This window comes from Tympanuchus pallidicinctus, unplaced genomic scaffold (assembly GCF_026119805.1).
Source record: "Tympanuchus pallidicinctus isolate F22 unplaced genomic scaffold, pur_lepc_1.0 scaffold14, whole genome shotgun sequence".
NCBI lineage: Eukaryota > Metazoa > Chordata > Aves > Galliformes > Phasianidae > Tympanuchus > Tympanuchus pallidicinctus.
Genome location: NW_026294659.1, coordinates 9,688,271 through 9,701,473, shown reverse-complemented (window position 1 = coordinate 9,701,473; position 13,203 = coordinate 9,688,271). Strand labels below are relative to the sequence as shown.

At 35.5% G+C, this 13,203-nt stretch overlaps 1 protein-coding gene across 2 annotated transcripts in view; it reads right to left on the bottom strand.

Moving 5' to 3' along the window:
- The window catches only part of USP9X (ubiquitin specific peptidase 9 X-linked), a 99,547-nt gene that overhangs the window by 39,941 nt on the left and 46,403 nt on the right, over positions 1-13,203 (bottom strand). For both annotated transcript variants that reach the window (XM_052674321.1, XM_052674322.1), the window contains exons 14-18: positions 10,349-10,482; positions 5,284-5,371; positions 3,424-3,766; positions 1,770-1,865; positions 398-609 (exon numbers count right to left, since the gene is read on the bottom strand). In XM_052674321.1, coding sequence (XP_052530281.1) covers positions 398-609; positions 1,770-1,865; positions 3,424-3,766; positions 5,284-5,371; positions 10,349-10,482 — 873 coding nt within the window. The remainder of the gene's footprint in view (positions 1-397; positions 610-1,769; positions 1,866-3,423; positions 3,767-5,283; positions 5,372-10,348; positions 10,483-13,203) is intronic.

Genomic DNA, 13,203 nt, shown 5'->3' with positions numbered 1-13,203 from the left:
AGACTATGAAAACAATGAGGCTTCTTAAGAACTTAAAGGTACTGCTACCTTAAAGAAAGGTACTGCTTTTGCGTTAACTATTTGAAAAATAAATACACTTGTAAGCAATTGAGCCACAAGGTATATACTGTGCTAGTTACAGAAGAAAACACTAGAAACCACATTAGTCTCAGGCCCCCTATTCCCTTAATGCACAGCAGAGCGTCTGTATTTTCATGATCCTTCAAGTATTCTTTTTTAAACTACAGATCAGAATTTAGTACCAAAGATAACAGAATTTTGAAATGCTGTAAATACATCCCATGAACAGAAACCCTTTAGAACATAAAGTCCTGAAGATGTTCGTAATATTTTAGCTAAGAGAAAACAAATTATAATAGTCCATTTTCACACGTACCTTGACATAGGTAGAATAGTTCTTTCTTCATGGTAGTCACTGTCACATTCATTTATATATTCTCTTAAAACAGTCAACACTCTCACCATTCGTATTGCTTCTTGTCTTGCACAATTAATACTATCTTTATCTCCATCCAACACACATAATGTATCATAGGAGGCTTTGAGACGATCAAAACAGGACTGAATGAAGTCTTCATGAATCACTACCTAATGACATAAAAATTGTCATAATTACAAGAAATGCTGAAAAACTTGGATAATCAAATCATAAGTATAAAACCAGGTAAGTAGCTCTATAAAGTTGTTTTATTCCATGTTAAAATAAGCTCCCATTGATGATGAACTCTAACCTCATACGCACTTCAAAATCTTGCACAGTCCATTGGTAGCTCTTAGCGTAGAGTGCAAACCTGCCCTTCAATAGAAAAAGTGGAAGTCTGTACAGAGGAATAACTAAATTGGACTCTTTTCCTTCTGCTTGATTCCTAACACAGCACCAACTTGCATGTGCCCTAGACTGACACACAACCTGTTGTAACATTGAAGATCTGCAATAATTTCCAGGTGAGAGAAAAGCATTTCTACTGCAGACTACATTACATCATAGTCATGGCAGTAAACCCAATCCACTATTCACTTTTCTTGGCAACAATTCAGGAGCAGAGGAGTTACCAGCACACTGAAGCACAGTACTCGCATTTACGTTAAGCAAAACCAACATTTCCTAGAAATGTCTGATGTAATCACTTGCAGATGGACAGATCTATGCATGCCTACCAGTTTTCAGCCACTATAGCAAGATGCAGCTCTCATGGCTGTAAGCACACCACCTACAGCAGCTGTATTCAATCTATGAGACTGGCAGCACTGAAGACTATATAAGAAGTTCTTTTATTTTTTGAGGACAAATCATGAGATTTTTAAGAAATACAACAGGCAGGCTACCAACTGGAGATTGTCTGGACAATATTCCCCCACAAACTCATGAAATCCCAACACTGTACCTCCCCTCACCTCTCAGAAACTCATTTTCTCTTCTCTCTATCCATTGAAATCTCTCCCAGCAAATACTAATAGAGGAAGGAAATATCTGATTTGTTAGAGTTCAGCTTGACAATTATATGGAACACTGTGATCCTTTGAAAGGGACAAAATATAAAAATATTAGACTAGCTTGTGACAACACTCAGCATATCTAGCTAACAAACATGTTGGTGCTCTTAATTCTGTATCTGACCAGAATCTGACAGCTGGACTCCTGAGTATACTTTTTAAAACATGATTTCAAACTTTCAAGTATAAAAATACTGCACTGAATTTTACTATTTTTTTTTCCTACCATACTATAATGCATATTATAATCTTACCTGATTAACTTGTAACCGTGGACCAAGGTTAGTATAGATCTCTTTAAGAAGATCAATTGCTCTATTTGCAATGTCATCGTTTCCCTGAATCACAACCTAGCACAGTAAAAAAACAAACCAACCAAGTATTAGAACATGATACAACTTTCTGGTATAAAATTTAAAAGCAAAATGACTACATACATTCACACAACAGTAGTCTAACTTATAAGACTTACATATGGTTAAAATTCTTAGTTATACATAACCAATACAAATTATGAATAACTGTGTAAGAGTCAAAATTAAGAAATTAGTACTTTAAGGGAGTTCAGAACAAAAGCTAATATTTCTACAAACAGAATGAAAGTAGACTTCAAATATTCGTGTTCAGACACTTTCATTTTCACTTGTTTCAGAGAACAAAACAACTTGTTAAAACAATAGCCTTCAAGTCTGTCTTCAAGTAATATAGATTTGGCTCCATTTAAATGAGCTAGATTTGCAAACTCTGTTAGCATTCCTTGAGGATACGTGGGCATTTAAAATACAATAATAACAGCATTATAAAACACAAGTTCTTGAATGCTTAAACAAATTACATTAAAGATGAATAAAACACCAGAGTTTTCAAGTATCTTAGATGGCTAGGGCTGGGTGGCTGGAATGTAAGGATCTGAGTTGTCCTTTTTACCTGATAATCTAAGTTTTCATTACTATTCATCAGATCAGAATGGATACTGAAAACAGACCCTACAGGGGGCCTCTACAGGATATTGGTCTGAAGTGTCATGAGTTCCCATGCTGCCAAACAGTTGGGCAGAGCCAAGTAAGTTGATTTCCACAACTAATATATGTTGTCATTATGTCTAGCATTACATATGCATTATGTGCACAAGCACTTTGCACAAACTTACTTGTAAGAAAATATCTACTTTGGTTTTGACTGTTACAATGATGACTATGATGATTAAAAAACCTACATGTTCAACAAGCCACAGCCAAAATTATTGAAGATTCTTGCTTTATGAACAGCACGTTGTTTGAAACACAGCCACGATAATCATACCACATGCTACTGTGGGTTCTATGCAGCTCTTCAATATTACAAAGTCTGAAAACAACTAAGCACCAAATTTCTGTTTTTCACTCCTAGATTTGGCAAGTTTCAGAAAGCTTTTACACAAATATTACAATGCTTCTATTGAAAAGCTATAACCATCTTTAGGTAAAAGGTTGTGGATACAAGAGAGAATCAAACCAGTCATCACTCAGACTAATCTGGAATCACTCAAGTTGACCATATTAGAAGGAACAATGAAGCACATAAAATGAAGTGAAGGTCTGTGGGGTGAATTACAGAGGGGGGAAAAAGAGACCTACAGAAAATTCACCAGGAATGACCCTTTCTTCCTAAGCAGCATAGGCAAGTTTTTCATCTCATGCGCATACACAAACTCTCAAGTTCATTGAGCAGCCTGCAAAGCCACGGATTTACTTACCTTCTAGAAATACAGGAGATTATGCCCATGTGTTTAATTTGAAAAATAAGTTTTCTGTAATTGAAGTCAGTAACTAATAAACTACACATTCTTGAAAATATATATTAAAGAAAACAAAGACTGAAAAAGACTTCAACTGTTAATCTTTCATTTGTTTCCTCCAATTAACTTACCCTCCAAAGGTAGTCTAATCCTATTAATTCCAGATCATCCATCATATAGGCTCGTCTCTTTGCTACTAGCTTTCCTTCTCGACAGTTCACAGCTTTGAAGAAACGTTCAAAACATTTCATTCCATTTTCTGTTAATAGGGAAGGATCCAGCTGAAGCACATTATTTTCAAAGAAGTCCTTATTAATGTCAGGGTCTAAGTCTGGTTCATCCCCCATTAGTTTGGAATACCATTTAAAACAGGCTTCGCGATCACAAAGATAAACAGCATTTTCAGCTAAACACTTCCATATTTGCTTCGCCTGAGGGGCACAGAGCCACAGCTGACCATCCTTCAATAAAAATCTTGAGCAAAACAAAGAGACAATTAACAGCACTGTCTAATCGGCATCTGGACTTACAATTCAATAAGAAATACAAGGAACAAGTTGAATATGTATTTTATACAAACACAACAACAGTCAGTCATGAAAATACGATAATGAAAACTTTATATCATCAGCCCTCTCACTGTAGTCCCATGATTTCTTAGCAAAAGTTTGCAGGCATCAAAACATTACATTCCAATTAAGAAATAAAATTAGAGAGAAATATTTTTACAGAAAAATACCAGGTGTTTTACATACTATATAAAAATGTTCATCTCCTAAGATAAACAATTCAGTTTAAAAGTCAGGTCACATAATAAGAAATTGAATTATTTCTACAGTCATCAACAAAATCACAAAAGGATGCACCAATTACATTGAGCAGAACTAGGAGCAGAAGTCAAAAGCAAAAAACACTAGTCTTAAGTTTTTGCTTTGTGTTAAATTATTATTAAAGAACCACTAAAAATTTTAATTAGGAAAGTTAGTACTAAGAGTGTTACAGGAAAAACACAGGATAATCAATGTTCTTCAGAATCTTTTTTATTTAAAAGAAAACAGGGACTACGTTATGACATCACTGTTCAGAAACTGCTACCTACATATTTTCCATTTGAAATGTCATGAGACACTATTAATTCCTTTCAATAAAGAACTAAAAAGTGAACAGAACTTAAAAGACAATAATTTTTTTTTTAACCAATTAAGAGTGATAAACAAATCAAGTGATAAATAAATCAAGTTGGCTATGTGTATACTACTGTGTATACTACTGTATAACTTAAGTGGTTGTTTAGCACTTCATTTTAATTCGCAAACATTACTCTATAAAGTTTAAAAATATTTTTTTAAATGTCCTTAAAAATAAGTTTAAAACATATCACAACTTGACAGTTCATATAATTTTGTTTGCCTGAACATAAGAACAGAGTAAAAACAAGCTGCAAGAACGCCTGCAAAGCATCAACAGACTGCAGCTCTGTCACAAGCAGAGATCCTCTGCTTTTTATTTCATTCAAACAGCTGAAATTAAAAAGTAATTCAAGTAATTGTTTGTCTATTCCTCCTAAGACTAACAACCTATCAGCACATGTCAGTTTATGACTATGGCCTTAAATTTGGTGTCGTACAACAAATATGGACACATCTTCTATGGAGCATTTACAGTTTTCAGGTGCATTATCCTAATATGTGTGTAACTGCATACATATACACACTGTACTCAAGTCAGTAGGGTTCTGGACACAGAAATATCCCATAGAGATCTTACAGTACAATTACAGTCTTGAATTACATAGATGCTAATAAATTTTAATTCTTATACTAGAAAAAATACTGGAATAAAAAAATTGAAAGAAAACAAAAAAAAAAAACACAGTTAGAACATTATTGCGTTTGAGTTTTGAAAGACAAGAGAAACAGCTACCATCACTTTCTTTCAAGTATCTGAAATACTCCTAGAGAAGTCAAGAAAATGATCAAGTTAAAACTAACCGTAAGAAATTAAGTCGCTCCTGTACTTCTTGCACATGACTGTATCTGCTCCCTGGTCTTACAGTTTGCGGATCATATTCACCGTGCTCTGCAAATACAAAAATCTTATCAGACAACACATGCTAAGAAGACACGCAGACTCTGAAAGACGGAACATATTTGAAGACTTCATGGCCTGAACACAATCAAAACCTAATGCATTTTCAGGAAGAAGTAAGAAAGTCATTTTCAGAAACCTGCTAACAGTTAATATACATTCTAATTGAAAATGGGCACAGGAAAAGATTGCTGAGAATTATCAACAAATTCTTAAGGGCAGATGCATGTGCTCCTCATTCAGAATAATTAACGTATTACAGAATAACTAAGAATCCGCATTCAGCTTACATTTTACCCTGCTTAAACACATTTTCTTTGGGAAATAAGTCAATTAAAGTAAAAGCACACAACTCATATTATCCAGTTTTTTTTATTTTTTATTTTTTTATTATTTTTTTTCCTAAAGATGTTCTAGTTTCACTACAGAACATCTTTTCCATAGCTTGTTTTACACTGCTAGGGGCTTTGCTCCCCCCCAGAGATAACCACAACTCCAGCTCTTTAATTCTTTTCTAAGTAGCTATATGCATGAGAACACACAGAAGAAGTAATTGTATGATGCTTACTTACTACAAAGCTTGCAAGGATAACAACAAATCCCTGTGGATACTGACAAATTGAAAACAGAAGCTGCACAATGTGAAAATAATACATAAAACTTTTTATCTGCAATTTGTCAAATCTCAGAGTAATGTTCAGAAAACAGCTGTTTGCTTCATACAAACAAATCTGCGTTTTGATTTTTTTCTTTATAGGAGCTGAAGGCTAGGTATCTCTCTACTTGTTAATATAATCATGTTCTTTAATTCCTCATACAAACTGAAGAGAACAGTTACACACAGAATCACAGAATCACAGAATCACCCGGGTTGGAAGGGACCTCAAGGATCATGTAGTTCCAACCCCCCTGCCCAGCAGGGCCACCAAACGTACACATTCAGATCAGGTTGCCCAGGACCCCGTCCAACCTGGCCTTGAACACGTCCAAGGACGGGGCATCCACAACCTCCCTGGGCAGCCCGTTCCAGGGCCTAACTACTCTCCTTGTGAAGAACTTCCCCCTAACATCCAACCTAAATCTTCCCTCCTTCAACTTGGATCCATTTCCCCTAGTCCTGCTGTTGTCAGCCCTTCTGAAGAGTTTACTCCCCTCCTGGGTGTAGGTTCCCTTCAGGTATTGATAGGCTGCAATGAGGTCACCCCGCAGCCTTCTCTTCTCCAGGCTGAACAAGCCCAACTCCCTCAGCCTGTCCTCATAGGGGAGGTGCTCCAGCCCCCTGATCATCTTAGTAGTTACAACAAGGAGTCAGTTATATTTCCAAACATGAGTACCCTGATTGAGATTTACTGTTGAAATACTACTGCACAGAGACGTTACCTTCAGAAGTAGATCTTAGATACATTACACCAATTCAAATTCAGAAAAAAATATTCCTTTTGTTCAGCAGCTGAGATAATAATTGCTAGTCGTATATTAGATATCAATGGACATCTGTACATTTTAAATCCTTCAGAACAGGAAGCACTTTGTTACATATAAAAACAAAAAGACACCAAGTCTAACATCTGAAGTGCATCATATGTGTTTCAAAATAAACAGAAAGTAACTGTCATAAATACAACACTACATACAACATACAAAAGGTACATTAAAAATGAAATAAAAGGGAAATCAGAAGATTTCCAGTACTTAAATGATAATGACTAAAAATGTGAAAACATTATGTCCACCTTCAAAACCCTAATGAAGTGAGCATAAATGAGTAATTACAGAAACCGTGAAAAAAAACACAACAAAATAAAGCATATAAAACTAGCAAATAAAAAATATTCATTAGAAAAAAGAAATAATTAAGGCTATTAAGAAATTAAAGAACAACTATGGAAGTTGCAGAGAAATTAAAATTACCTGAAGTGCTAGCTAAACTATTCCTGTTGGAGGGGAGAATGAATGTCTGGGCTATTTTTTTTTCCCCGATGAACATAGGTTAATTCACAGAAAAGTGCCAAGTGTGGCAGGGATTGAAGAATTCGAGTATTAAAGATTGCCCCAAGCCAATGTGCAAGTGCTTAAGAATATTGAAAAATGCTGAACTACAAAAAAAAAAAAAAAAAAAATTCAGTCTCTACAACTATCCTCCACTCTCAGCTTCTCTCTCAATTTGCTTTCTACACCACACACCTCACAGGGAGTCCAATCACAATCTCCTTACAAATTTTCTCCACATAGAAGAGCAAAGGAACAGCCAGTAAAACTACAGATCAAAAAAAATGTTTGAAAATTTAAATATAATTAGGCACAAACACATATGGATGATCACATATTAAAATTTATATAAACAATTACGTTTCATTCACACAGCTGGATTTTGTTTTTTCAATTTTTATTTATTTATTTATTTATTTATTTTTAGAAAACAGAAGATGAAGAATTGGCTAGCAATTCATCCAACTTTTGAGAAGGTCTTTAATAAGAAGTCAAGATGGAACTGTGAGCTAAGATGTAACTCATCACTGAGCAAAAAAGCAGAAGAAATTGAGAAAAAACAGAGGTGGCAAGTTTCACATCTTATGCTTCCATACAATGCTTAGAGTTCAACAGACCGAAACATGACCTAGAAAAAAGGTGAGCAGGAAAAGGAGGGCAATCAAGAAACTCAAAGAAGTATAAGTGGAGAAAATCTAATCTATTGAAATAAATTAAATTATGTCAAGTCCTGGTGTTTGCAATATTTATGACAAACAAATTTCAAGTATTTAGAATTAAGATCTTCTATCATTCATATATCAACTCAGTGTCTGAACAGCATTGTTTGTCACCAAGATAATATTAACCAGCGCAAAAGAAAACTGAAAGTGCCTACATTAAGAAGAGGCAGAATAAGCAGAGACACATAAAATTAATGATATAACATATGGTTACTTAAAAAAAAAAAAACACAACAATGCCCTTTTTCAGGATAATAATACAATACCAGTCACCTTAGCTCACAGAGGACTGTCGACTTCTCCCCAGCTCTTCAGAGTTGGGGGAAGGAGCAAGTTCAGTATAAAGACAGCAGAAAAAGAATCACAGAACAGCCTGAGCTGGAAGGGACCTTAAAGATAATCCAGTTCCAACCATCCTGTCATAGGCAGGGAACAGCTCTCACTAGATCAGGCTGCCCAAAGCCCTGTCCAGTCTGGCCTTGAACATCTCCCTCTGAGGATGAGGCATTCATAGCTTATAGGAAAAAAGAAAACAAATATTACTGTTCCTCTGTTTTTGCACTCTGTTGCAAATGGGAAGAAGTTCTGCAGCAGCTTCATCTCAGTTTAATTGCTTTTTGAGTACATACCAGTTATACTCCACACATTTTTAATTCTTGCTGTGCTAGAGATAATTAAATTACTACTTCATTAAGAGTCACAGCGTGTGCGAAGAATGAGGTGGGTGGAGCAGGAAAATGGGATGTGCTGTTTGGCCAAAGAAAAAAAGACTGCAAAATACTAGCTTAAATTTTCTGCCAAAGTCGTTGACCATTTGATAGGTAAATGTTGTCAAAAATGACCTTTTCATTTCAGAGTTAAAAATTAAAGTTAATGGATGACAGTTCATTTTTGAATAACGTGTGTAGGCTATTTTTGGACAAACACAAAATTGCACTGGAATATAGTTGTTGATTACGTTTCCTTCATAACTCTAAGGCTGAACCCTAGATTTTCATCACTGGCCAAAGCCAAAGAAAATTGAGTTATCCACATAGTTAAGAGACAGAAGCTCATTATAAATAGAACTGTTTTTACATCACTTTTGCATACCTTAACAGTTTACAGTAGTTATACAGAATAACATATATTGTATTCCACCTTCTCAGACAAGATTAAGCTTAAGACACTGTTGCTTGAGAATAGAGCACTTTGTAACATTTTAATACTAACTAGAACAATGTTATCATTAACGAAATAACTCCGGTTAGGGTAAACCCTCACTGAACAGCAAAACATTGCTACTACGGTACACAGATTTAGCTTAAATGTTTTCATCGACCCGTACCAAGCTGAAGCTGTCTTCTTCACACTGCACCACTATTAAGACAAGTCTTCAGAGACTTATCTTAGGTATTCATATTGGGCACTCCAAAACTAAATCAATTGCAGAACTAAAGGGATATAGGCATAGGAAAAGATACCCACAACACAAATACACAATGCAGTATGCACATACCCTGTCTTCTCTAATCAGCACTAAATTCCTACAGAATATACTGTGTCACTTTTGAGATGCAACTGAAAGCCTGGTAGCACTCTATTCCAGAGTAGAATGGTCCCTAGTTTCCGTCAGTGAAAGAGTGAAATTTCCTTCTCTATTTCATTGGCTTTGTTTAATATAGAGTACTGCAGTACAGTATCAAAGGGAAGGTCTATATCCAACATTCTCATTTCTCTACTTCAATAGCTAGAAAGCTAGCTTACTTCAAGGTTAAGAGGGTAAAATAGCACAGGGTTGAGTCTATGCTGAAATACTTGCACAGTGTGCTGCCAAAGTATTGCTGTTAACGAATACAGGGAGAGCTAAACACAAATTGAACTGTATGGTTGAAGAAAAACAAAACAAACAACAGAAGTGATTAAAGAACTTCTCAAAGGATTCTAAAAAATGCAAAACAGATGTGGTAGAAAATCCAAGATTATTATTAGGACTTTCCACAAAAATAACCACTCCAGCCTAAGTAGGGCAAGATTACCAGTCCACAGATAAACAAGAACAGTCACTTCCTGATAATTGGGATCATGAACAAAAACAGTTTCAAGTTTTTCTTGACCAGTCTGACAACACCCCAAAGGCCATCAAACTCACAAACGTTCTAAAATAAACAAATGAACAACGACAGTTACTTCATGAGGAGAATCTGCTTTCAACTTCATTTTCAACTGGAGCTCTCACACACTATTTTATGAGGCTAATTTTTTATTTAAAACTTACCTTTAGCATACTGCCTCATGCTTTCCATATAGGCAGACAGATTTTCCGCAACTAATGTCACTAGGGCATGATTGTGCTGAAGTTGATTGATTAAGTCATGTCGGTAAAACACATGGGGACTTCGCTGTGTTTGACTGAAATTAAAATACAAACGTTGTCAGAAATGCACAGAGGATTTGGATGTAACAGTTCATAAATGTATTTAGGAAATCCATGCCTTTCATGCAAGTTTCACGTTCTGATAAAGTATCTACAACATACAGAGTATTAATTCTCTGACAGTATTCTTTTTTCCTCTTCTGAAAACAATAGTAGTTTTACCAGTTATTAACAGTAGTTACTTAACAAGGATGGCACAGCTGCAGTATGTATAAAAAATATCAAAGCATCTGAGCAGATAAATACGATGCAGTTTTAGAGTCCAAAACCACATGCTATGAACACTATCAAATTCTAGAGCATGGGACTAATCACCCCTGCAGAATAACCCCAGAACCTTAGCTCCTCCAGGGCACTCAGTATCATCTGCATGACTAACACCAATTTGCACGGTTCTCCCAAGAGAGAGAGAGGGAAAAAAAAGCAGCTATTTGTTGTACTGCTTTGCTGCTGACCCCATAAGCTGTCCAAGAAGAAGTTAAACAAGGTTTCAGAACTATTCTTTTTCCTTCAGCATTTAAAGTAGACTCCGGAATTAGCTGACTAAATTACTGGTAGAATTAACACCTTCCTTGGATACTTAAGTCTACATACCACAATACCTACAACACTCTACAGTTATCACAACATCTTTTGAGAACAGTAGGGAAGGCAAGAGATTCCAGTCCCAGCTGTTACTGATTATGCATCTGAAAAACACATTTCACTGTAGATGCAACAACAGCTAAATTGATTCATCAGACCAAAGAGCACTGTCAATCTGGGTTTAAAAGACAGAAGCAATTAGCAGATATCCAGCTATATTATCTGCTACCAAGAGAATTTGGCACGCGAAGCAGAGAAGTCATCAAAAGATCAAGTTGCATAACATGCCGAGTTTTCCAGAATACTTTGAAAAAGGCAACAAATAGAAATTGTGTTAAAAAGCTTAAGTGAAATGAAAGCACAAAGGCAGAAAACATAAAGAACTTCATATACGCAGAAAGAATATCCTTTGTTTTCTCTGCGAGAAGCTTCCAGTTATACTTCATTCCAGCTCTGTCAACTCCCTTTGCTCAGCATAAACTAGCAGTAAAACTAGCAGAAAACTGGATGCCTGTTTCAGTGGCTACCTGGGAGGTCAGCTCTAGACACGAAGATGCATTTACAAAGGGCAACATTAAAAAAAGAACTCTGATACTTTGGGAAATACATATGATGAAACCAAAGGAAAAAGCACAAACAAGTGAATATTTTGCTGAATCAAGCTACTGGCATACATACTCATGTACTCAAAATAATATGCATTTGTACCAATCTTATTAAACACAGCCATAGGAAAGCATGATCTGCAAAAGATAAGTACATCTTCCAAGATGTATTTTTCGCTTCTCCTCGCTCCCCTCAATCACATGCACAAATAATAAATTTGGACACATGGATTCACTTTGCTTAGCAACCAGTTCAAAAAGTTTAATTATAATAACTAGAGTTATGAGCTACAAGTGGTTGCACAGTATTTGTGAGGAACACATATACTGCTAGTTTAGCCCATCTGCTAGGACAGAGTCCAAGGCAACGTGAAAAAAAGCTAATCTGACAAGAATTTTCAAGCTTGCTTTCTACAATTAAAACAAATTCACATGGAACTACAGAATTGTTCCTTAAGTATCTAAGGTTGGGCTAATTGATGACGCTTCTTTGTGACATATCGCTTTACTATTAAGTTGATGAGCATTGAAAAATTGATGTTAACAACAAAACTGTCATCTTCTCACTGCTGTTCTCTTCAGTGGGTATTAAAAGAGAATGCATAGCAAGAAAAAATATTCATTTTGAAATGGATGCCAAAATACTTTGGAAATGCTAATAAGAGCATACAATAACTAAACTGCATCTTTATTTGCTAGAAAACTATTCACAACTATTCACAGAGTGACAAAGTCCCAAATACTTAATTTAAATGGATTTATTTTAAAACAGTAAGATTGTTTATCTGCACGTATAACTTGCTTAATGTAATACCGCACATAATCAGTTTTCAGAGTTGATGGATCTTCTATTAGACCAATACACACGACCAAACATTAAAAACAGATATTAGAAGTGTAAATAACAGGCTGAAAACAGCAAATTCTACTTTGGGGTTAAAAAAAAACAAAACTTGAGACCAAATTGACTGTTGCCCTAATGCAACCACAAAACTCCTTAACTCTTGCACAAGGTCCTACCAATATTCAGTTTATTCTTCTCAACAAGTAAATTTTGGAGACTAATCCCATATTGCTAGGATAGATCCAGGTCAAACTAAGACTGGTTTACAAGAGACATTCCCCGTCATCCAACACAGAAAAATACGACAACTGTTTACACACTAAACATCAGTCTGCTGAGTAACGAAGTTGACTATTCCTTAATAGTAACAGGTCTCCTACCACCAATGCAATAATTACTTTCTGATGTTACAGCAATTCTACTTAAGCTAAACTCCACAAAGAAATGCCGCGTGTTTTTAGAACTTAAAATGTTGCCAAAGCAACTGTATAACCAGTTTGTCGCTTTGTCACTTCAAAATTTACCAGCAGCACTTCAATGATCCCTAGAAGAATCTCTACAATACTAATGGCATAAGGTAACTTATACTTATCTACAGCCACCATCTGCAGCCTTAGTTGTTTTGGAGTGACTTTCTACTAGTCAATAAATTGAAGAGTAGT